We start from the raw sequence: 26,559 nt of genomic DNA, 5'->3' as shown, positions 1-26,559 counted from the left end.
CGGGACAAGGATATTAAATACAGCATGTTATACCCCAGCCGCCTTCGGGTGCCTTATAACGGATCAGTGAAGTTCTTTGACACCCCGGAGGAAGCAAATGACTGGCTGATCACTCTACGTTAATCTTCTACAGCTTTCCCTACGTTGATGGGGGGTACTACTATTTGCCTGCATTGTTATCCTGCTGTGGGCTCCTGGCCCTTTTTTGTTTTTTGTTTTTGTTTTTGTTTTGTTTCTTGTTTTTTTCCTGGCGGGTTGTCGACACGGCAGCTGCGGAACTCACGGACTGCTACTTCCCAATCGCTGGGTGGACGCCTTTGTTTCATCCTTCCTGCCGGCGGACGGCGGACGGATCTCCGCCTCTCCTGGGGCTGCTGCGGTGCCTTGCCATCTCTCCAGTTGATCCTGCCTGACTCTGCTTTGCTTTTTGGGTTTTTTTTTTTTTTTTTTTTTTTTTTTTTTTTTTTTTTTTGTTATAGGTCCTTTGGCTACCTCCTTTTAGTTCGGAGCTCCCCGGACGTGGGACACTTAAGGACTTATTAGCCTTTCCCCTCATTACAGGGTCTTTGACCTGACAAGAATAAGCGGCTTAGAGCGGCCGCTGCTTCGGAACTTTTTTTTTTGACTAAAGTCTGGAGGTTTAGGTTTTGGTTAGTTTTTGGGTATCAAACTGGTCATGTTTTTTAGTGCCCGATTGGTTTTTGTTTTTCCCCAATTGGGGCACTCTTGGCTGGTAGGGAGTTGTGGGTTTTCTTTTTTTCTTCTTTTTTGTTGTTTTAATTATGTTGATGTTTTCTTGTTCTTTTTTCTTTTTTTCACTGTGCGCTCTGAATCCACTGATAAATGCACCTGTTTTAATTGTTGTGCCGACCTGTACCATGCTCGCTGGCAGGATACTGGGATATTGTATGTGTATTACTGTACTATCATAATTATTAATTGCTTCCATGGCGTTGAAACTAGTGTCTTGGAATGTGCGGGGCCTTAATGATAAGGTAAAAAGGGCGTTGATGTTTAAATACCTGAATAATCACAGACCCCATGTACTTTTTCTTCAGGAGACTCATCTCCTGGGGAATAAAATCCTTGCCCTACGCAGGCCCTGGGTGAGACAGGCATTTCATGCCACATACTCTAGCTATGCGAGGGGAGTGGCCATCTTGCTAAACAAATCTCTAGCTTACAAAGTTGTTCACCTGCATACTGACCAAGGGGGTAGATTTATTGTCCTACTGTTAGAGATTGGCCAGGTGGTTTATGCTTTGGTCAATGTATATGTGCCCCCCCCTTTCAATCCACAGATTTTGTATAAGATTGCTGAACTGCTGGCTCCCCTACAGTTCTCCAGATTGTACATAGCTGGGGATTTTAACTCTATTTTAGACCCGTCCCTGGACTCGTCCAACCCGAACAGGGCTTATTCGTCAGATCTACTGCAGTGGGCCCAAACGTTCAATTACACTGAGATCTGGAGATGGCGGAATGTGGGCGTTCGGGCCTACTCTTTCCACTCCTCCACACATAAATCGGGCTCTCGGATTGATTTGGTCTTCGGCAACCCTGGGGCCCTGACGTCGGTGAGGGGGGCCCTGTACTTGCCTGCAGGCCTCTCTGACCACGCACCTTTGGAGGTCACCTTGCAGTTGTCGGACACCAGGGGTACAGGTTGTTGGCGTCTGGCGTCCAAATGGGTACAGGACTTGCGGGTGGGGGAGGAGGTCGCTCCTAAGTTGAAACAATATTGGGATCTGAATGAGGGTTCTGCCTCGGTACAGATGGTCTGGGATGCTTTTAAGGCCAATACCAGGGGGGAATATATTTCGGCTATCAAGGCGGTCCGCTCTGAGATGTCATCTCGGATGCGGCAGCTTGAGGGGAGCGAGGCCGAGGCGGCTGAGGCTTTTTCCGCCTCGCCGACCCCGGAGCGCTTTACTCGGCTGGCTGATTCAAGACGGGCCTTATCCCTTCATCTTGCAGAGGCCACACACTTAGATCTGAAGTCTATGGCAGGAAAAATCTTCGAATCCGGGGACAAAAATGGTAAGCTTCTGGCAAATTTAGTAGCTGATTCTAAAATGCAGACAGTTGTCTCGGAGATCTGTGGGTCGGATGGTCAGTTGGTGTCCGCGCCTGACATGATCCTTTCTGAGTTCAGGGCCTTCTATGAACAATTGTACGCTGAGGTTCCAGGGGGGTCGGTGGAAGCGCAGAGGGAATTTCTTTCCTCCTTAAATTTGCCCACTCTATCACAGGAGGACCGGGAATTCCTAGATAAGGACTTTACTTTGGAGGAAGTGGAGGAGGCAATTCGCTCACTCCCTGGTGGGAAGACTCCTGGCCCTGATGGTCTACCTGGCGACTGGTACAGGATGTATGCCCCACTGATTGCTCCCAAGTTGTTAAAAGTCTTCTCCGATAGCAAACTCCAAATGGGGCTTCCCCCATCCATGTATCAAGCACATATAGTGCTTATCCCTAAGCCTGGCAAGGATATCTCCCTGTGTGCTTCCTATAGACCGATCTCCCTGCTAAATTATGACCTGAAAATCTTGACGAAAATTCTGGCCACCAGGTTACGGACGGTCCTGTCATCCCTGATTGATATGGACCAAACTGGATTTATGCCAGGGAAGTCCACTGATGTAAATCTACGACGGGTATTTACACATTTGCAGTTGCCGGCCACTGAGTCTTCTACGAGGGTTATAGTTACACTAGATATTGAAAAAGCTTTTGACTCTGTGGCCTGGCAGTTTATGTCCTTAGTTTTGGAGGCCATGGGTTTTGGAGTGGGATTTTGTAATTGGATACATATTTTATATAAGGAGCCCTTGGCGCAGATTAAGATGGGTGGCGCCTTGTCAGCGCCTTTCGCTGTTAGGAGAGGAACGCGGCAGGGTTGTCCATTGTCACCGGCTCTGTTTGCCCTGGCAATGGAGCCACTCGCGTCGGCCCTCAGGAAGGCGGAGGGAGTTAGAGGGATACAGGTGGGTTCCATACAGGAGAAGGTAGCCTTGTATGCAGATGACCTCATACTCTTTTTAAGTGACCCGGCCCAGTCTCTCAGGGAGACGTTACTCATTCTTTCTCACTTCACTGACTGTTCAGGGCTTAAGGTGAACTGGGATAAATCTCAAATTATGTCAATAGATAGGGAAGCCAAGGCAGCTGCGGATCCCAACCTGCCACTCATGTGGACAGATACAATGAAATATTTGGGGATTTACATTTCCCCCTCTACCTCTGATTTTTGTGCCCTCAATCTGGATCCACTGGTGCGGAGGATGAGGACTAGACTGAAGGCATGGTCGCATCTCCCTCTCACCTTGATTGGGAGAATTAATTTGTTTAAGATGAAGCTTTTGCCTGCTTTTCTCTATGTTCTCAGACATGCTCCAGTCTGGATACCTAAAAAAATATTCCGCACGATAAATTCTCTTTTGGTGTCCTTTCTCTGGGGCGCTGGTCAGCCACGGTTTAAGCTCACGGTATTGCAGAGGCCTTGGGGGGAGGGTGGGTTAGCTTGCCCGGATTTGCACTCCTACTATGTGGCGGCTCTTCTGTCCCATGCCCATAATTGGCTGGTTTCAGACGAGTCCAATGCGGCGGTGGTCCTGGAAGCGGCGTGGTTGGGGTCGTATGAGGCACTAAGACACTTGGTGTATCGCGGTCTACGAGCCCCTTTTCCTCTTACTGCTGCAATGAGGGCGGTTATAAGGGCATGGAAGGCTGCCAATCTGCTGCGCCCCGTACCCTCGGGACACATCTCCCCGCATAGTCCTCTTTGGTTCAACCCGAATTTACCGGAATTTGGCGCTATCCCCGATCCTAGTGTGTGGGCAAGCAGGGGTATCAAATATATTGATCAACTCTGTGTTGAGGGCAAAATACAGACCTTTGATAGGCTGAAACAACAGTATACACTGCCCAACTCACACTTATTCAGATACTTACAACTTAATCATGCCTTTCGAACGCAGTTTGGAAATGCCCCCGTCGCATTTTACACCTCACGGTTGGAATCTCTGCTCCGAGATGTTGATCTGTCCAAACCGTTGTCTGCTATCTACAAGGTGTTACTCCCAGGTGTCCATACCGGTTTGGAACTCCAAAGGGCAAGGTGGGAAGCTGATTTTCCCTCCTTGGATACGGAGGACTGGGAAGATGTATGGGAGTATCCTTTTCAACAGTTAGTGTCAGCCAGAGATAGACTGGTGCAATTCAAAATAGTACATAGGGTATATTACACTCCGCAACGTCTTCACAGAATCTATCCATCTGTCCCTGATTCTTGTTGGAGATGCAACTCACTTTCGGCGGATTTCATACACATGTTCTGGAGCTGTCCTCAGATAGCTGGGTTTTGGGTGGAGGTGACTAATTTTATTCTGGCGGTTACCACCGTTAACATACCTTTATCGGTCGAGATATGCCTCTTAGGACTGGTCGAGCCGCTGGCTCCACGCCGAGCGCTCAGAACGCTCCTGGGCTTATTGCTGTACTATGCCCGTAAGTCGATTGTTCTCAAATGGAAGGCCCCGGTAGCCCCCTCTATTAATTTTTGGAAGCACTTAGTGAATACGGCCCTCCCTCTTTACAGGGCCACCTACCTTTCGCGAGGCTGTGGCACTAAATTTCATAAAGTATGGGGCATTTGGACAGAGTCGCGTGACACCAACGCTGACTTGAATCCGGACTGATGGAGTTTCATTAATGCTTAATGGAAGAGTTCTAAGTTGTGTGATATTCATGTAACCCTGGGTCATTATTAACGTGGGCAATAGGGGATTGGTAGGTGAAGGGTGATGCTTGCATATTTTATCCTGGGTCTGTGTGTGGACTGCGGTGGAGCATGGGTGAATTAAGTAACTGTCCTGAGTAATGTGCAGTGGTGCTGGAGCGTACAGGGGGAGGGGGGGGGGTTCTCTTTTTTTTTTTTTTTTTTTTTTTTCTGTTGGATGCACACGCCGGTGGCGGTGTGTCGGGTGGGGGGAGGGGGAGGGTTATTTGGTTGTTCCCTGATTGTTGACTCAGGGGTTTTTTGTAATAATCAGCCTGGGTATGCCCAATAGGCTGTAGGTTGTTTTATTGTTTTCTTGCAAATTAATAAAAATAATTTATAAAAAAAAAAAAAAAAAAAAAAAGATTTGGATATTTTTTATAACCTAACCCTGATTTGTACTTCTCAACAATGTTGTCCCTTACTTGGTCTGCCATGAAGACCAAGTAAGTTCCTTGGTCTTCATACCAGTATTTGGTTAGTGGTGACTCTTGCTTAGGTATTGCAGCCTCTGGGGCCTTTCAAAAAGGTGTGTATATGTAATGACAGATCATGTGACACTTAGATTGTACACAGATGGACATCATTTCACAAATTATGTGACTTCTGAAGGTAATTGGTTGCACCAGAGCTTTTTATGGGCTTCATAACAAAGGGAGTGAATACATACACACATGCCAATTATCAGTTTTTTTATTTCTGAAAAATAGTTTTATGTATATATTTTTCTAATTTTACTTCACCAACTTGGACTATTGTGCTGAAAGTATACTATATTTAAATGTTCCTCCAAGACGTTTATCCTGCTTTTAAAGTGGAGTTCCACCCAAAAATGGAACTTCCGCTTTTCGGATTCCTTCCAGGATAATTCAGGTATTTGCTCCCACTTCCGGGCATAGATCGCCGCAGTATCTGCGGCGATCTATGCTGTGTCCAACCCCTCCTCCCCCCCTCTGTCTTCTGGGTGACACACAGGTCCCAGAAGACAGCAGGGACCAGTGAAATGATGCAGCAAGAGAAGTAGGGAACCAGACTGTGAAGCTGAAAGGCAAGGCTTCACTTCCTGATTCCCTTACCGAAGATGCCGCCGCCTCCACTTGGGAGCCGAGGGACAGATCGGCTTTGGGTGAGGACATCGCGGGCACCCTGGGCAGGTAAGTGTTCATTTATTTAAAGTCAGCAGCTGCAGTATTTGTTGCTGCTGACTTTTATTTATTTTTTAGGCAGAATTCCGCTTTAAGCAGGAAACAGGCACATGAAAGTGGACATTGCATTTTATGTAATAAAAAATATGAATTACCACACAAATACCATGCTCAAAATAAAGTTTTTAAAACAAAAAACATAGGGTTGCTGTAAGCATTAATGTGTTCCCACAATACAGAATAATATGATCAAATTAATAATGCTGCACATCCTAGTTCTACAAAGTTGTAACCTAGCGGAGTCCTCTTTTGACAAAATCAGACCAATATTCTGAATTAAAAAATAAAAATCTATTATACCATATGCAAAAGTGTGTTATTGATGGTGAAACGCTCTTAGGGTAATCAATGATGTACCCTTCCAAAACACATGCTCAGACTGAAATTTTTCACTATACAGTAAAACAACAATGACATTTGTGATAGTAAAACCACAAACATAAAAATAATCCTACAGAAGATAAGGGAAACTTTTTTTTTAACATATACGGTAGTTACATAGTTACATAGTCACTCAGGTTGAAAAAAAAAACACAAGTCCATCTAGTTCAACCAATAAATAAAATTAATAAATAAATAAATAAACCCCAGCAGAGCATGCTCCAATTTGCTACAGCAGGGCAATAAATTCCTTCCTGATCCCCAGAGAGGCAATTGGTTTTTCCCTGGATCAACTTTACCTATAAAAATGTCAGTACCCAGTTATATTGTGTACAATAAGGAAAGAAAGAATCCAGGCCTTTTTTAAAGAAATATACTGAGCTGGCCAGAACCATGTATTCCACATTTTCACAGCTCTTACTGTGAAGAAACCTTTTCGTATTTGTAGATGAAACAATGAATCAGCAGTGTGATGATACCATCTCTTCATTAAGGGGCAAATCTGAATGAAGAAAAGGGGACATCCATGACCTAGCTGGGCTATGAAGCTGAATTGTGTGAATTAAAAAACTTACTTACTTTACTTTGGAAACAGCCACAGAACACACTGCCATAAGGAATAATCCCTGGTTATCCTGCTTTTTTACAGAAACGAAAAATAACATTTGACAAGGAAAATGGACTTATTGAAATAATTAAGGAAGACTTTGGTGAAGAAGATAAAGGAACTTACACTGCAAAAGTAGTAGATGGAAAAGCATCAAACCAGCTCAGTGTTACCCTTACTGGGGAAGGTCAGAAACCACTGTATATGTGTGTACAATGCCAGTCAAAGTATTTTATACCAACCATGAAGAATAGTGGTTGTGCACTAGCTTACAACTGTATGCTGGTCTACGTGTGAGGATATGATTGTTCGATATAACAATTATAAAAGGATAGAAATTAATTGCACTAAACAAGTAATTTTTAATGATATGAAACATACTGTGTAACTGACCTCAAGGATTTTACAGTCCCTATGTTACATGCATTTATATAGGCACTCACATAATGGGGTCAGTGTAGAAAAGAGTCACTTATCCTACCAACATGTCTTTGGTTTTCTAAGAAAATCCAACTGAATTTGACAAAACTGACATTTTCTTTGATGTGCTACATATAGTTACATATACATAAATATATATATATATATATATGTATATATATATATATATACCATATTTATCGGCGTATAACACGCACTTTTCCCCCTTTATAATCGGGGGAAAGTCGTGGGTGCGTGTTATACGCCGATCCCCACTGTCTGTGAGGCTAAAATACTGAGCAGCGCCGAAAAAAGACCGAGCACTGGGCTCGGCTCGGCTTGCTGTCCTGCCCATACTGGGCGGGACTGCGAGCCGAGCCAAGCCAAATACACAGTAGAGTCGGCTCGGTCTTTTTCGGCAGCGCTCGCTCCAGAAACAGCAGGGAGGCAGGACTACGAGCGGAGCCGAGCAGACGGCTCGGTCTTTTTCGGCGCCGTTCGGTCTTTTTCGGCGGCGCTCGCTCGGTCTGTCTCGGCGGCGGGATATTTAAACATGGGCAAGGCTGCAAACAGCGCTGGGCGAGCTGGAAATTACACTGGCAAGCTGCAAATTACACTCTGTAAGGCTGCAAACAGCGGTGGGCAAGCTGCAAATGACACTGATCATTCTGCAATGATGGACAAGGCTGCAGATGCACACTGATAAGTAGGGATGAGCCGAACACCCCCCGGTTCGGTTCGCACCAGAACTTTCGAACGGACCCCAAATTCGAACGAACTTTAGAACCCCATTGACGTCTATGGGACTCGAACGCTCGAAATTAAAAGTGCTAATTTTAACGGCTAATATGCAAGATACTGTCCTAAAAAGGGTTTGGGGACCTGGCTCCTGCCCCAGGGGACATGGGTCAATGCCTAAAATGTTTTTAAAATGGCCGTTTTGGCGGGAGCACTGATTTTAATGATGATTAAAGTGAAAAAAAAAGTGAAATATTCCTTTAAATATGGTGCCTGGGGGGTGTCTGTAGTATGCCTGTGAAGTGCCACGTGTTTCCTGTGTTTAGAACAGTCCCTGCACAAAATTACATTAAACAGAAATAACATCATTGAAAACTGCTTGCGGTTTTAATGTTATATCTGGTTCCTGCAATATGGTTGAAAACCATTGAGAAAAATGGCAAGGGTAGCCCTCCCTGCCCATTACCAGCCCCTTTGGGTCTTGTACGCATATCAAGGGGAACCCTGTACCCATATTAAAAAAAGGAAATGCGTGTGGCCCCCAGGCCTTATATACTCAGAACAGCAGTATACAGGCGGTGCAAACAAGACAGGGACTGTGTAGGTTTGTTGTGTTAAGTTGAATCTGTTTGTAATTTTCAACTGGTACATTTTTAAAGTGTAGCTCCAGTCAAAAAAACTATTTTTAAGCTTTTTGGAAAACATAGGGAAGGGTTATCACCCCTGTATAATTTGTTTTGTCGTCCATCTTTTTTCATCTCATTTGCTGTTGTCTCCTTCCGTTTGCAAGTAGGAGATGTTTGTAAGTTGGATGTTTGAAAGTAGGGGCCTGCCCTATATGCTCTGCAGAAATGGTGGAACAAGGTGTTGGTTTTGCCACAACATTATAAGCCCTCAAAGTGACTCTTGCTGGGCGCTGGAGCACCCTGCTGTGAACGATTATATCAAGAATTGTAATTACATGCCATTGTTGAACAGTGGTAGAAAAATTGACCTTTGGTGGTTGTGGTGCTGGTGCCACAACACTATAAGTCCTCACAGTTACTCTGGGTGGGCACAGGAACGGGCCCTCCTGTGAAATATTATATCAAGAATTGTAATTACATGTCCCTGTTAAACAGGGGCAGAAAAATTGGGCCTTAGGCACTGGTGCTGGTGCCACGACACTGCAACCTCTCCCATATATTCTAGTTTTATTGCAGGAATTAGCCCTGCTGCAAAGCATTGCATCAAAAATTGTACTTAAACGCCCCTGTTAAACAGCGGCAGAAAAATTGGGCCTTAGGCACTGGTGCTGGTGCCACGACACTGCAACCTCTCCCATATACTCTAGTTTTATTGCAGGAATTAGCCCTGCTGCAAAGCATTGCATCAAAAATTGTACTTAAACGCCCCTGTTGAACAGGGGCAGAAAAATTGGGCCTTAGGCACTGGTGCTGGTGCCACGACACTGCAACCTCTCCCATATACTCTAGTTTTATTGCAGGAATTAGCCCTGCTGCAAAGCATTGCATCAAAAATTGTACTTAAACGCCCCTGTTAAACAGGGGCAGAAAAATTGGGCCTTAGGCACTGGTGCTGGTGCCACGACACTGCAACCTCTCCCATATACTCTAGTTTTATTGCAGGAATTAGCCCTGCTGCAAAGCATTGCATCAAAAATTGTACTTAAACGCCCCTGTTAAACAGCGGCAGAAAAATTGGGCCTTAGGCACTGGTGCTGGTGCCACGACACTGCAACCTCTCCCATATACTCTAGTTTTATTGCAGGAATTAGCCCTGCTGCAAAGCATTGCATCAAAATTTGTACTTAAACGCCCCTGTTAAACAGGGGCAGAAAAATTGGGCTGATGGCATCACCCAGAACCAGAAATGTTCTTCCAACATATCAGCGGAGGAGGAAGAGGATAGACAATCAACATAACAGGACAGTCACTCAGCATCAGCATAGGCAGTCTTGAAGGGATGTGATATTTCAAAAAAAATTATTCGGTTACATCAGCTTCAGGTGCTTGGTAGCTGTGGGTGATCCAAGACTGATTCATCTTGATGAAGGTCAGTCGATCAACTGATTCGGTGGACAGGCGCACCCTGTGATCGGTAACAAAGCCACCAGCAGCACTGAAGGTGCGTTCCGAAAGAACGCTGGATGCAGGACAGGCCAGTAGCTCAATACTGTGAAAGCTCTGGCCAGTGATCCATCCTCAAGACCCAGTAAGCCAGAGGATTTTCGGTGGGAAAGGTATCCAAGTCTGACCTTGCCCCTAGGTATTCCTGCACCATGTAAATCAGACGCTGGCGATGGTTGCTGGAACCGATCATACCTTGGGGCTGCGGACTAAAAAATTGTCTGAAAGCATCAGTCAGACGGCCACCTTCTCCACCGCTCCTTCTGACCGATGCCTCAGCAACACGTTGTCCAGGACCAGGAGTTTGTAACCTCCCAGTCTCTGGGAACGCGTTGCACAGACCTTTCTGCAAGGCCTCCCGGAGATGTCTCATCCTCTGCTCCCTCTGCGATGGCAAGATAAGGTCGGCAACCTTACCCTTGTACCGTGGATCAACGAGAGTGGCCAGCCAGTAATGGTCCCTCTCCTTGATCCGAAGAATACGAGGATCCTTCCGCAGGCTTTGCAGGATCAGGGAGGCCATGCAGCATAGGTTAACTGAGGCATTCAGTCCGGAGTCCTCTGGGTCACTAAGGGCAACATGATCCGCAGCTACCTCCTCCCAGCCACGTACAAGTCCACGTGTTTCTTGGGACTGTAAATCATCCCTACAAGACTGCTGCTGCTGCTGCTGCTGCTGCTGCTGCTGCTGCTGACTGCCAGCCTCCACCTCTATGCTGACACAATCATCCTCCTCCTCCTCTTCCTCCTCCTCATCCTCTTCCTGTGTGATGGGTGGCACAGCAGGAACACTGTCTGGATAAAGGGGGCCTTGAGAGGCAAGGAAGTCCTCCTCTTCCTGCCTCTGTTCTGCCTCAAGTGCCCTGTCCATTATTCCACGCAGCGTATGCTCCAAGAGGTGGACAAGAGGTACAGTGTCACTGATGCATGCACTGTCACTGCTCACCATCCTTGTGGCCTCCTCAAACGGTGACAGGACAGTGCATGCATCCCTGATCATGCCCCACTGGCGTGGTGAGAAAAAACCTAGCTCCCCTGACCCTGTCCTGGTGCCGTAGTCGCACAGGTACTCATTGATGGCCCTCTGCTGCGTGTGCAGCCGCTGCAGCATGGACAACGTTGAGTTCCACCTGGTGGGCATGTCACATATAAGGCGGTTCTTGGGCAGGTTCAACTCCTTTTGGAGCTCAGCCAGCCGAGCACAGGCATTAAATGATCAGCGGAAATGCACACAGACTTTCCTGGCCTGCTTCAGTACATCCTGTAAGCCGGGGTACCTGCCCAAGAACCGCTGCACCCCCAGGTTAAGGACGTGAGCTACACAGGGCACATGGGTCAGTTGTCCCTGTCGGAGGGCGGAGAGGAGGTTGGTGCCATTGTCACAAACCACCATTCCTGGCTTAAGCTGGCGTGGCATCAACCACCTCTCGGCCTGCCCCTGCAGAGCTGACAAAAACATCCGCCCCAGTGCGGCTCCTGTCCCCCAAACAAACCAGCGCAAGCACGGCATGGCATCGTTTTGCCTGCGTACTTGCGTAGCCCCTGGAACGCCTACGGAGCACCGCTGGTTCTGAGGACAGAGCACTGGAAGAGGCCATGGAGGAAGAAGAAGAGGAGGGGGGGAGGAGAGAGGTGTGTCACAACCAATAGTAGCATTTTGAAGGCGTGGTGGCAGAACAACCTCCAACACTACTGCACCTTGTCCTGCATCCTTCCCAGCTGCCAGAAGAGTGACCCAATGGGCCGTGAAAGACAGGTAACGTCCCTGTCCATGCCTGCTGGACCATGAATCAGCGGTAATATGCACCTTACCGCTGACCGCCCTGTCCAGCGAGGCAAGGACATTGCCTTCCACATGCCGGTAGAGAGCCGGAATCGCCTTCCGTGAGAAAAAGTGGCGTTTGGGGACCTGCCACTGAGGAACCGCACATTGTACAAACTCACGGAAGGGGGCCGAGTCTACCAACTGAAAAGGCAGCAGTTGAAGTGCTAGCAATTTAGCCAAGCTAGCATTCAACTGCTGGGCATGTGGATGGCTGGGAGTGAACTTCTTTCGCCAGTCCAGCAGCTGGGGCAGGGACATTTGCCTGCTATAATCGGACGTGGGTGTACCACTAGCAGAGTTCCCGGAAGCACTTGGCTGTGACACACCTAATTCTACACCTTCATTCCTCTCAGAGCAGGTTTCAGAGAGGACTGAAGGTCTAGTGGGGTTGGAGATGCCAGCTGATGAGGAGCAAGGAGAGGTCCGCTTTGTTCTTTGGTGTGGGTCTTTGAGGTACGCTTGCCAACGAGCTGCCTGGCAGGTCAACATATGTCTGGTCAAGCATGTGGTGCCCAAGCGGCTGATGTTTTGGCCACGCGAGATACGCTTGAGACATATGTTGCAAATAGCAGTGGTGCGATCTGATGCACTCGTCTCAAAAAAGGCCCACACCATAGAACTTTTAGAATAACGCACAGAGGCAGCGCCCTGCACAGGCGGAGCTCTGCGGTGTGATTCAGTCGGTGTGCTGCCCCTAAGCTGGCCCCCAGAGGGCATCCTGCCTCATTGGACATGTGCCTCCTCCTCCTCCTCCTCTCTCCTACCAGGCACCCACGTGGAGTCAGTGCCCTCATCATCCCCTCCCTCTTCATCGCTGTAGCAAACCTGGCAGTATGCTGCAGCTTGTGGAACATGACTGCCAGATTGCTGTCCTTCTTGAGCATCCCCTCTCTCTGCGCTCACGCTACTGCCTTCCTCTAGCTGAGTGTCATCATCAGAGCCCACAAAACACTGGGCATCCTCCTGGAGCATGTACCCAACACTGTGCTCAAAGAGTTCAGGAGACTCCTCAGGAGGACGTGGTGGGTCTAGGGAAGGAGTCACTGATGATGACATTGAGAGGAGGGAAGATGATGCGTTGGCAGCTGCTTTGCTAGTACCCTGAGACTGGGTGAGAGAGGATGAGGAGGATGAAGAGGGCTTGGTCATCCACTCTACCAAGTCGTTGGCATGTTGCGGTTCAACATGTCCAGCTGCCGAAAAGAAGGACAAGCGTGTCCCATGGCCACGTGCTGATGACAATGCACCGCGTCCACGACCAGCACTGTTGTCTCTAGACACAGAGCCTGCTTGCCCTCTTTTATCGGCTCACGCCTGTCTGCCTCTCCTTGCTGGCCTACCAGACATGGTAATGGCCTGAAGGGAGTTGGGTAAAACAGCAGTGTAATGGAGTCACACAACACCCACTAAGCCCTGCAGATGGCTCTATTAGAGAACAGCAATAAACGGTAGATACAGGTGTATATTGTGCTGGAGTCACACAACACCCACTAACTCCTGCAGATGGCTTTATTATAGAACACCAGAGATAAAGGGGTATACTGTAATTGAGTCACACAACACCCACTAAGCCCTGCAGATGCCTCTATTAGAGAACAGAAATAAAGGGTAGATACAGGTGTATATTGTGCTGGAGGCACAAAAAACCCACTAACTCCTGCAGATGCCTTTATTATAGAACACCAGAGATAAAGGGGTATATACAGATGTATACTGTGCTGTGCTGGAGGCACACACAACTTCCAATAACTCCTGCAGATGGCAAGTGGGCTTAAATAGAGAAGAGCTATGTAGGTGGATATAGCGGTGTGTACTGGGTACAGAGCATGCAGACAGCACGCACAAGCTCCTAACACTACTGACTGCAAGCTCTATTATAAAAGATAGATCACTAGCTATATAGGTGAGGTGAATATAGCGGTGTATACTGCGGTCAGGGCACACAGACAACAACCACTACAGAAGAGCAAGATCGAAAATCGGCTGATAACGATCGGTGTGTACTGTGTTGAAGGTACACAGAACACCCACTAACTGCTTCAGACACCAACACACTACACTAGGCCGCCGCGCTGGCGGCCTTATATAGTGTTGGGCGTGTACTACACAGCCTGAGCTATGATTGGCCACAGGCATCCTGCCTGTGGCCAATCATGGCTCTCCTCGCTGCTGGCGCTGTGATTGGCCAAGCATGCGGGGTCACAGTGCATGCTTGGCCAATCATGAGCCAGCAATGCACTGCGATGACGCAGTGCATTGTGGGCCGTGAGCGCCACACAAATTTGGCGTGAACGGTCCATAACATTCGGAATTCGCCGAACGGGCGAACAGCCGATGTTCGAGTTGAACGTATGTTCGACTCGAACACGAAGCTCATCCCTACTGATAAGGCTGCATTGACGGGCATTTAAATGTACGTTTTTTTTCCCTTAAACTTCCCTCCTAAAACTTTTTTCCTTAAAATGCCCTCCTAAACTTGGGGTGCGTGTTATATCCCGATAAATACGGTATATATATATATATATATATATATATATATATATATATATATATATATATATATATATATATATATATATATATATATATATATATATATATATATATATATATATATATATATATATATATATATATATATATATATATATATATATATATATATATATATATATATATATATATATATATAAATAAATATATATATATATATATATATATATATATATATATATATATATATATATATATATATATATATATACACACACAGTATCTCACTAAAGTGAATACACCCCTCACATTTTTATAAATATAGTATTATACCTTTTCATGTGACAACACTGAAAAAATGACACTTTGCTACAATGTAAAGTAGTGAGAGTACAGCTTTTATAACCGTATATTTGCTGTCCCCTCAAAATAACTTAACACACAGTCATTAATGTCTAAGCCAATGGCAACAAAAGTGAGTACACCCCTACGTGAAAATGTCCAAATTGGGCCCAAATTGTCAATATTTTGTGTGGCCACCATTATTTTCCAGCACTGCCTTAACCTTCTTGGGCATGGAGTTCGCCAGAGCTTCACAGGTTGCCACTGGAGTCCTCTTCCACTCCTCCATAATGACATCACAGAGCTGGTGGATGTTAGAGACATTGTGCTCCTCCACCTTCCATTTGAGGATGTCCCACAGATGCTCAATAGGGTTTAGGTCTAGAGACATGCTTGGCCAGTCCATCACCTTTACCCTCAGCTTCTTTAGCAAGGCAGTGGTCATCTTGGAGGTGTGTTTGGGGTTGTTATGTTGGAATACTGCCCCGTGGCCCAGTCTCCAGAGGAAGCGGATCATGCTCTGCTTCAGTATGTCATGGTATATTTTGGCATTCATGGTTTCCTCAATGAACTGAAGCTCCCTAGTGCTGGCAGCACTCATGCAGTGCCAGGCCATCAGAATTGCTTGACTGTAGGCAAGACACACTTGTCTTTATACTTCTCACCTGGTTGTTGCCACACACGCTTGACACTGTCTGAACCAAATAAGTTTATCTTGGTCTCATCAGACCACAGGACATGGTTCCAGTAATCCATGTCCTTAGTCTGCTTGTCTTCAGCAAACTATTTGCAGGCTTTCTTGTGCATCATCTTTAGAAGAGGCTTCCTTCTGGGACGACAGCCATGCAGACCAATTTGATGCAGTGTGCGGCGTATGGTCTGAGCACTGACAGGCTGACCCCCCATCCCTTCAAACTCTGCAGCAATGCTGGCAACACTCATATGTCTATTTACCAAAGACAATCTATGGATAGGGCATTTAGCATGTGCACTCAACTTCATTGGTTAACCATGGTGAGGCCTGTTCTGAGTGGAACCTGTCCTGTTAAACTGCTGTATGGTATTGCTGTAGCTCAGTTTCAGAGTCTTGGCAATCTTCTTATAGCCTAGGCCATCTTTATGTAGAGCAACAATTATTTTTTTCAGATCCTCAGAGAGTTCTTGCATTACCTATGAGTGCTTTAAAAAAAAAATACATTTTCAAACAGTTACAGGGATAGAGGGACAGATGTCTACAACCCTTTAAGAATGATATGTGAGGAGCCATATACTCAGACTTACTTGCACGTGGATCTGTTGTCAATTTTAGGCTGACAATTTGCTTAATAAGGCGATGGCGGCATTAATACTCACAAACTGAAAGCAAGAATTATACAAAGGTGTACTGCGCTTAGTGTGTCTAAAGCCGCGTACACACGTAGCCGTCTGTCCGACATACTTAGTCTGGCGGACTTCCCGCCAGACTGTCCGTCGGACTTTCCGAACGGGCTACTTGCCCACACACGGCACTTTTTGAGCGGACTAATACGGCGTACTAAGTCCGCCGTACTATCCGCCCTACTTTTGAAATGAACGGACTCGCCCACACACGCGGAGGAAAGTCCGCTCATTTCAAGCGCGTCTCCAGGTAGGCGGGGCCCGCGAAGGAGACGTTGCTGGCCCCGCCGCCTGGTATGGACTTAAAGGGGAACCCCAACGCCGAAAAAAAATCAGCATGGGGGTCCTCCCCAAGTCCACAACAGACCCTTGTCCGAGCACGCTACCCGGCCGGCCAGGAAAGGATTAGCGAGCGAGCTGTACCCCACCCCAAAGCACCTTGTCCCCATGTTGATGAGGACAAGGGCCTCTTCCCGACAACCCTGGCCGTTGGCAACATCTGAAGAAGAAGAAGACAAGAACAGAAGAACAGAAGGCGGCGGCGACAGAAGACCGGGCCACCGCCTGTAAAAGAGCTAGAAGAAGGCGCGGTGGCCCGGTAGAAGAACCGAAGAGGGGGACAAGACCCCCGAAGTCGGAAGAAGAGGCCGCGGCGACGAAGAAGAATGCTGGGCTCCTCCGCTAGTAAAAGAGCTACAAGAAGATAGCGGAGGAGTCCGGCGAGAAGACCCCCGAAGACGGAAGACCCCCGGAGCTGTGCAATAAAATATTTTAACCCTGTGTTGTGTTTTTTTTGTACTTTACTTGACAGGTGAATGGGTAGGGGTACATTGTACCCCATACTCATTCACATAGGGTGGGGGGCCGGTATCCATCCGGGGGCCCCCTTATTAAAGGGGGCTCCCGGATTCCGATAAGCCCCCCGCCCGCAGACCCCGACAACCAACGGCCAGGGTTGTCGGGAAGAGGCCCTTGTCCTCATCAACATGGGGACAATGTGCTGTGGGGTGGGGGGGCCACGCGGCCCCCCCTTCCCCAAGGCACCCCCCATGTTGAGGGCACGCAGCCTGGTACGGCTCAGGAGGGGGGGGGCGCTCGCTCGCCCCTCCTTTCCTGGCCGGCCGGGTAGCGTGCTCGGACAAGGGTCTGTTGTGGACTTTCGGGGAACCCCCACGCCGATTTTTTTCGGCCTTGGGGTTCCCCTTTAAGTCCATACCAGGTGACGGGGCCAGCGGCGTCTCCTTCGCGGGCCCCACCTACCTGGAGACCCGCTCGAAATGAGCGGACTTTTCTCCGCGCGGGAAAAGTCCGCTCATTTCAAAAGTACGGCGGACTGGCATACACACGGCCGGAATGTCCGCCAAAATGCGAGTCCGGCGGGAAGATTGGAGTGCAACACTGCCTTCTAAGTCCGCCGTACTTTCGGGTCAAAAAAGTATGCCGGAGGCTACACACGGGGGGATTGTCTGGCGGACTTGAGTTTGCCGGACTTTTCCACCCGCTTGTTTGATCGTGTGTACGCGGCATAAATCAAAAAATCTTCCCAAATAGAAACAGTCACAATCAAATGGAGACAGTAGCACTCACTCACCATAACTCACATTAGGATATAAATAGCAAAATAAAAGAAAAATGTGTTGCGCTGTCTCATAAAGTGCATAGTGCTTTACATATTACATGAATAAACAAAATACCTGATTAAAAAATTAATACTCAATAAATGAAACAGTATCAAAAATAGAGGTGAAAGAAAACAATAGTCCTGTAAATTTTTAAACTCTTGGAAAAGTCCAAAGAAAGAAATTAATCCCAATGAAATAATAAAAGTATGTGCAATAATATAAGGTACTCCATTTGTGTATTTTACACAAAAATCCAGTGCTTCTGGTGATCACCGCAAACATGCTCCACTCAAAGAATGAACTTTCCTGTTACCAGAAACAAAGACCTTTTACAGGTCTGACTACGCCTCGGTAATATACCCTCTATCAGATAGATGAATGGATAGATGGTAATGCAAAGTTGGTAATACAACTTTGCTCCAACCCAGTCACATCGCAGCAAGCCCAGCTGCCATATACAATCTCTTGTTATACTTCTCAGACCACCTCCAGGGTTGTAGACTTGCAGCCATAAGTGAATTCAAACATTCGTATACAGAGAAAAGACAAGCTCTTTGATGTGCAATATCTCAAATCCACATTTATTATAAAAAGTAATCCACGTGGATGCTTCCACCGCTATCTTCATTGCCCCAGTGATGACGTAGTTCGGATGAAACACGTTGGGCTGAATTTCAGTGATGACGTCATTATGCCTGCCTGGGCGCTGGATGTGTTTATGCATTTGATGCTTTTTAAACTCTTTATGTATGTACGTTACTTTTTATAATAAATGTGGTTTTGCTCGAGTTTATAAATTTACAGGGCTATTGTTTTTTTTACCTCTATTTTTGATACTTTTTCAGTGATTCATTTATTAGTTGTTCATTTATTAATCAAATACTCACAAACTGCTGCTTGTGTTTTTGTCATTATATAGTGAAAATGCAACACACTGACCAATGTTTCTGACACAAACATAATTTAATTATTATTATTTTTTTTTCCCCTAAGATTTTGATAAAGTTTATGACGAGTCCCAAAAGAAGAAGAAGGCATGGAAAAAAAAACAAGGTAACTATGCATAGGTATACTCATAATACTAATAATTAAAGAAAAAGACCACGCTCGCAAACAAGTATCCATCTAGAGACAGAGCAGAAAGTTCAACAAGCTAAAAGCCAATGCTAAATCTCAAAATGTCATGTAGAAATAAAATACTGTGTGGTCAATGTACTTTGTACATTGTAGGATTGCAAGTGTTTTTTGCACGTGCGTTACACTTAACACAACATTTTATTTTAACATGATTTGTTGGATTTTAGCACTGCCTTTTAGTTTGTTGTTGGATTGGGGCTGTTGCACCTACGGGAAATGCAAGGAGAAAGTCTCTGACACTTTTTTTAAAAAAAACAGCCGCTTGCAGTTTCACAAACCCAAAAACTCACTGTGGTTGATTTACTAAAACTGGAGAGTGCAATTTTTTTTTGTCAAAGTTTAATTGAACAAGCTGAAGTTAGAAGCTGATTGGCTACCATGCAGAGCTGCACTAGATTTTGCACTCTCCAGTTTTAGTAAATCAGCCCCAGTGTGTTTTCTGATGTGTGGCGGTTCCATTAAGAATTACTGGCACCCCTGTGCATTTGTAAGAGAGCAGTGTGTTTTGCCTGGGGTCGGGAAACACACATACTGTATATGTCACCTAGGCTTACTGTGAATGTGGTTTTGGTTTTGGAATAATTGTACATATTTAAATGTGCATGCTCTAGGTAAAAAAGAAACCTTTCATTAAGTTTGCCTTTCCTCATTTAGCAGGTCTGGATGAAATATTAAGGGCTTTTGGTCAAAACTAGTTGATTCAATGTTGGCAAAATAAAGTTTTGGTACAAAGGTTTGAAGGAAATTTTACTTGAGTATGGCAGATTTGCTGTTTGCACTGATTATGCATGCCAGCTTTGCCCTTTAAACTTGAATATGCCCATAAAAATAATTAGATAAATGCTTTTTTTATTGAACTATACCCTGTATACTGTATGTCTAAATGCAGTGAAAATAAAATAGTGTGAAAAAAGTTGCAAACAGAGATGACTGATTTAACAAGTGCTCTATCAAACATGGCCCCAAAGGCCTCAGCTGTTACATGCTTAAAGCGATTGTAAAATCTCTTTAAAAATAAATAAATAAACATGTTATACTTACCTGCTCTGTGCAGTGGACTTGCACAGGGCAGCCTGGATCCTCCTCTTTTCAGGTCCCTCTTCTGTGATCCTGACCCCTACCTCCTGTTGAGTGCCCCCACATCAAGCAGCTTGCTATGCGGGCACCCAAGCCAAGCTGTAGCTCTGTGTGTCCATTCAGACATGGCGCTGCAGTTCGGCCCACCCCCTATCTCTCCTGATTGGCTAACTGACTTTGATTGGCAGCAGTGGGAGCCAGTAGCGCCACTGCTGTATCTCAGCCAATCAGGAGGGAGAGTCCTGGATGACCGAGGGACTCGTGGACATTGCTAGATAGAGAGGGGGCTGAGGTAAGTACTAGGGGGTTGAGGGGGGCTGCTGCATACAGAAGGCTTTGTATCTAAATGCATAGAATGCATTAGGATAAAAAAAAAACCTTCTGCCTTTACAACCCCTTTAAGGTGGTTGTAAACCCTTTGTTCAGATTTCATATCTGAGGTTTACAACCACTTTAATCTCTTTTCTCCGTATCACACCAGTGGAGGCATCATTGTGTAAATTACAGCAGATGAAAGAGGTTTTTGTAACTATTAGGCTTGTTATATTGTGTTGCGGCATTTGTGTATAGTAGATGTCACAAAGGGCCTGCTATACAGTATATTCTGCAATAGAGCTCAAAGCAGTTTGGCTACACTCTTTGATGTAGCTGAATATATTTTGGATGTTAAACCCATAAAGGAGTACTGCAAAAAGGTACCAAGGTGTCCAACAAAAATGACAGCAACAGCAAATATAATGCCATGTATACGCGATCGGACTTTCCGGCAGACTTGGTCTGGCGGACCGGAATCCGTCAAACAATTCGATCGTGTATGGGCTCCAGTGGACTTTTTTTTCCCCAAAAGTCAGACGGACTAAAAATCGGGGAAAAAGGGCGTCTGTGTGCTAGTCCAACAGACCAAATAAGACGTAAAGGCAGCTATTGGCTACTGGCTATTGAACTTCCTTGTTTAGTCCCGTCTTACATCATCACGTTCAAAATGAACGGACTTTCGAACAGACTTAGTCCGGTCGTGTGTGGCCAAGTCCGTTCGTTCAGAAAGTCTGTCGGACATCCGCCGAAAGTCCGTCAGGAAGACCGTCGGACCTAGTCCGTTGAAAAGTCTGGTCGTGTGTACGCCACGGTGCTTGAGCAGTTGCTGCAACAGTTACTTTTTTTAAACAAGATCTGAATGACAGACAACGGTTTTAGGCACCCCTGACAGTATGGTTAGCCCCAGGCCCTGTCATGGTCACTTTTACTGGACAGCATAATCTGCATGTAAATGTGAAGAAAAAATATAAAGACTTGTAAAATAAAGACAACATTCATAAACTTGATATTACCATTATATATATCAACCAAATACATTATTGGATCTTAAATCAAAAACGGCATAAATGATCTAATGATGAGTATTGGGAATGTCACAGAAGACACCATAAATAGCTCAGACACAGTTCACTGTTGTGCCAAGCCAATCCACAAAATGGTTAATAGTGTCTATGTCCTGCTAGGACCACATTTTGAGGAGCAGTTGCAGTGGAAGGTCACAGAAGACTGCCACGTTATTATGATGTGCAAGGTATGACATTTTGTATATTTTTATGATCATTTTGAACATACTCTTAATTAGAACAGTAATCTACTCAGTAAGGCCCATGTCACAATTGGGTTCCTGTCGCAGAGAGAACACCAGTCTATATTTTTATGGATTGCTCCATTGCTGGCTGGATCAGTGAAGTCTAAATGCTGCAGAAGGTAAGTCTCAGTAGTGTCTCATCTCTCTGCTGTGTACTCGTTAATCCTGCCACTAGCAAATGCTTGCAAGTGTCAGGATTGCAATTTTGACATTGGCCCAAAGTTATTTGGTGCTCAGATGCCCAATGCCATTTCGAGTGGATAACTCAGATTAGGGTGATTGTTATTGAGGTGAATGGTACCTTTTGTTTTATTTCTCAGACATTCCAAAGCTAAGATAGTTTGTGCCTTTACCTTTCACAAAACTAAAGCAAGGTGCCACTCTTTTACAACAGGATCATCACACAAGTATTTGGTTATTGTACATTATAACGAGCGTATCAGGGCAGTGAAGCCAATTGACCTGTGATTTCTGATGGAAAATCAGATAAATCAATCTTTGAGAAAAAAGGTGCAGCTTGCTGGATGTCTCTAAAGATTAAAGTGTATCTATGGTCAAAATGTAATATGATGTATTCATTTCTACATCTACCCTACTCCTATTAATATGAATGATCGTGAAGTTTGTAAGCTTACTGAAGATTCCACATTTACTTCCTTGAATTCTGTGAAATGTATTCACTATGCCCTGCTGTGACTAGGCATTGCTATGTCACACATTTCTGGTGTTCTATTATATTACCGCTGCTCATCAGATTGTGTAACAGAAGTGACGTTCCAACCAAAAAATACCTACTGCGCATGTTCTATGCATTTCAACATGCGTTCCACGGTGCTATGCATTCCAAACACTTCTTGTGTAGCACCCTCTACCTTAGGTAGGTAGGTGTTAGTGTTAGTTTTTTTTTTTTTGTTGCAACCAGTGCAGATACATTTAGGCAGGTCTATCTGAAAGCTAGGCGTGTTTGTTTTTGATCTGGGGGCTGCCAGTGGTTTGAGAGCAGTAGCAGGTGACTGACATGTGGCTTCATCTCTCTGGCACCTCCCTCTGGTTTCTGACTCTAGAAAAGAGTTGGAGAGAGAGGATTGGAGTGGCATTAGGTTTCTCTGGGAGCCCTGACTAATCCCCAACTAGGATTGGCACAGGGCAAGCCTCCTATATATACCCAGGGTCAGCCTGCTGGGGAAGAATTTGTTGGGTGGAAGAACTGAGTGATGGAGTGTTAGGCTGTCGGGGCCTTTGAGGGAGCCCCCTATCTGGGGGAGGGGATCTTGGGCTGGGGCTCAGAGAGCTGGGAAGGAACCCCTTCATACAACCCAAATTAGGGGTTTCCTGAACAGGAGCAGGAGAGTACACTGGGGAACTGCCAGGCAAATCATCAGGAGGGATCTATCTGTGGTTCAGTGAGTGACAGGCACAGTCAGAAGATCTGGGAGAGACATACCAGGAGTGAATGTAGAGCCAGAGGGAGAGACTGTGGTGTTGCTGATGTAGGAGACAGGCCGCTGCAGCCAGGAGGGTTGGCAGAGTCTGCACAGGACTAACTAGGACCAGTAGTCCACCGTTACACAATCTCATGGGTAGCAGTAGTCTGATAGAACACCTGCCTTCTACAGAGGTGCTTAGAGGAGGCGTTTCAGGAGGCAGAGTCAGTACAGGAATCACTGTTTGCAGGCAGCAAGGTACCATGGGATATGTAGTCCTTAGAAATTTAAAGTAAAATACAGAGGAGCAGCTGCAAAGCATTCAGGGAATCCAGGAAGTTGTGAAAAGAAATGACCAACAGAGAGGCAAAACAACATGAAAGGAGTTTTTTTAAGTAAGCTCATACTGGATTGTCAAAAATAACCAATATTTGTATTGTTATTACCAGGGTACTGAGATGGTAGATTTTTTTTTTCATTGGATCAGGAGGTTGTTCAGCCTTGGGCACTTAGTGAAAAACATTTAAGTGGCACACACAAATTATGGGTATTGCAAAACTTCAAAGTAAGAGAAGCTTAAAATTTGAATGCACTCATTGTGTACACTGTAACATATGGCACAGTCCTTGCACCCAAAAAATTTCTTTAATCAGTAAGCGTCTAACACCTGTCAGGGGTTTGTAAAGCAGAGAGTGGAGGCGTCCATAAAGCCCAAATCAGTAGACAGAGTACAACAGGAAATTACCTCCTCCCTCCTCAAGCTTAAATTCTTCCATACATATCTCCCCTCCTCCCACCAGTAAATGTCCCCTCCACCCAGCACAGATATTTTCCCTAGTACAGCTCCCCCACAGTTCAGATCTACCCCCCAAGTACAGCATACCCCCAGTACAGGCCTCCCCCAAAACAGGTCTCCCTCCCCCATACAGCACCCCCTTGTACAGATTTGAACTCACCAGTACAGGTCTCCCCTCCAGACAGTACAGATGTGCTCCTCAGTACAGACTCTCATCCCAGCACATCTCCCACCAGTGCAGATCCTACAGCCCCCAATTACAAATCTCTGTACAAATTTACCAACCAGTACAGGTCCTCCTCACCAGTACAGCTCCCCCCAAGTAGGAAAGGGTGTCAGGAGTGCAGTGCCTCAGATGTGCAGCAACTGTCAACTCTAGCTGGCATCACCACAGACACTCTGGGGGGGTGGGGGCTTGGACCCCCTTATCCCCTGCTTATCTATGCCCCGACTATTACAATAGACTGAAAGTGCATGTTTTGACCATAAAAATCCTTTAAATAATGCATCCACATGTATTTATTTGCCAGTAAGGCCTTTTTAGCCATACACTATAACATTCTTGTATGCAGATCATAAAGGTTAGAGTTGTGATTGTGATAACAGCTGCAGAAATCTACCACTATAATGGAAATGCTATTTTGATTATGATTGTTATTGACTCACAAAATAATGGGAATTGTGCTCTTTGATCATTTCACAAATGTGCAATAAATATACATCATATTAGAAAATGCTAGATTACCTGAAAAAATGCAAACACCATTATGACTCACAGATCAAAAAATACTAGCATTGGTAAATAATTCTGTTTTGAGGTGTTTCACGGTCTCCTGGTCAACTTGCTAAAACAGCCTGACTGAAATAATAGAGTTTGGCTTTACATTGAGAAACAGTTGTTTTTTGCAGGTGAAAAATACTAAAACAGAGACCACGCTCAAGTGGTCTGTGGACAAGAAACCACTATCTAATGGACAATTTGATAATCAAACTGGATCAGGGACACTTGTAATGAAAAAGGTAAGTTCAATAAAAGGAGACACTGCAAGCAATAGATATCTTATTAAATATTTTATACAAATAGTTGTATTGTACTTATCAGATTGCTGGGCTATCCCATGGGCTGCAATTAGACATTTGCTAAGAAATTGTCACAAACATTTTTCTAACTATGCAGACTGAAATTAATTCTTGCATTTTATATGTGTGATTAACCATTTGCACAGAAGACAATCCTGACTAGCATCTTGGGAGCAAAAGGCTATTGGCCAACAATTAAACAGAGGTACCCCCACAAACACACATATCCAATACTTAGAGAATGAGTATTTTTTCACTTAGCCAAGGAGATCTGTCTTCACTTCAAACACTCAGTTATGCACGGTGGAATGTTAAATATATCTAAAGCTAAAACCTATTTTTGGATAGTGTGGAATAGTTAAAACACCTTTCAGGTTTGTACTGCTGTCAGGGGTTTTGACTATACAAAGTTTTAAAAAAAAGGTTTGGGCTGCACTTTTCTAAATATGTATAGCGATACCCTCACTTAAGAGGGCCGCAAGTTTGGTTTGGGCCCTGAGCACAGCTCCGCCAACCCCCCCCCCCCCCCGGCAATCTGCTCTACCCACTCTGGCACAGTTAGTATCTAGCAATAAACATTAAATCGCTTATACTCTAAATATGTGTGTGTGCGTGGGTGGATAACTCAAGCTCATAGACAATCTTTGAAAGTATATAACTGACTTTACTTGTTGTTTTTATAAAAGGAATAACATGAATCGAACATTTGGTTTACAACACATAAGCAGGTCCCTGCAGTAACCAGTAATAAAGATAAACAGAGTAATCAGCATAATAAAGTATTGCTATGCAACTCTAGCGCTGCCCTTTTTCAGCTACTTCCCCGCATGGGTAAACTAACACCCAGCACTATCTACCTATGCAGTCAGGCCTGACTGATCTAGATGGAAGTCCAGTGAAACAATATTCGCTAGCAATCTTTCGGTGGTGCACTTGAAGAACAACTTTGTAATCCAAACGAATAATAAAGATAAAGTATCTGTCTTTAAACAGCTCTCACCACCCGGACAAGTCCAAGTCCGTTTCCTCCGCCGATTCGTCTAGGAACAGGAATCCACCGACCTCCGAGTCTTCAATCCTTCTGGTGTACTGCAGCAAGGATGAGAAAATGTCTCTCAGGTGCAGCTAGGCTGGCAGAGGGCTCTTTGGAAAAGAGCACAAGGCCCAGGCTTCAGGCCTTGTGCCTCCAGAAGTTCAGCACAGACCTCCTCTTGCTAGGAGAGGGGGGGGGTGTCCAAAGAGCGCGAACTAGGCCTCTCCCCCTCCTTATATGTCCTCCCCCATGAGTCTCTGGGGCATAACTCCAAACATCCTGGGAACCAGCAGGGTTCTGGGAACAGTAGTTTTATAGTCCTTAAAGAGACCCCGCTACACACTCCCCCCACTTAAACTCTTTGGTCCCCAAAGATAAACTTTTAACACATATCCTGTACCAATTTTGAAAGTGCTGGGTATGATGTTGGTACAGGGAATTTCCACCAGAACTCAGGGGTGGGATTCCC

The 26,559-nt window shown here is 45.4% G+C and overlaps 1 protein-coding gene across 1 annotated transcript in view; it reads left to right on the top strand.

The window, feature by feature from the left end:
* MYOM3 (myomesin 3) overlaps positions 1-26,559 on the top strand; it is a 207,045-nt gene that overhangs the window by 151,940 nt on the left and 28,546 nt on the right. The window contains exons 26-29 of the mRNA XM_077481840.1: positions 7,016-7,160; positions 18,913-18,972; positions 21,633-21,700; positions 24,887-24,997. Of these exons, the coding sequence (XP_077337966.1) occupies positions 7,016-7,160; positions 18,913-18,972; positions 21,633-21,700; positions 24,887-24,997 (384 nt within the window). The remainder of the gene's footprint in view (positions 1-7,015; positions 7,161-18,912; positions 18,973-21,632; positions 21,701-24,886; positions 24,998-26,559) is intronic.

The sequence above is a fragment of the Lithobates pipiens genome, unplaced genomic scaffold (genome assembly GCF_037356315.1).
Source record: "Lithobates pipiens isolate NorthernLeopardFrog02 unplaced genomic scaffold, aLitPip1_a1.2 Scaffold_16, whole genome shotgun sequence".
In the NCBI taxonomy this organism is placed as follows: Eukaryota; Metazoa; Chordata; class Amphibia; order Anura; family Ranidae; genus Lithobates; species Lithobates pipiens.
This window is presented reverse-complemented; position numbering and strand designations above follow the sequence as displayed.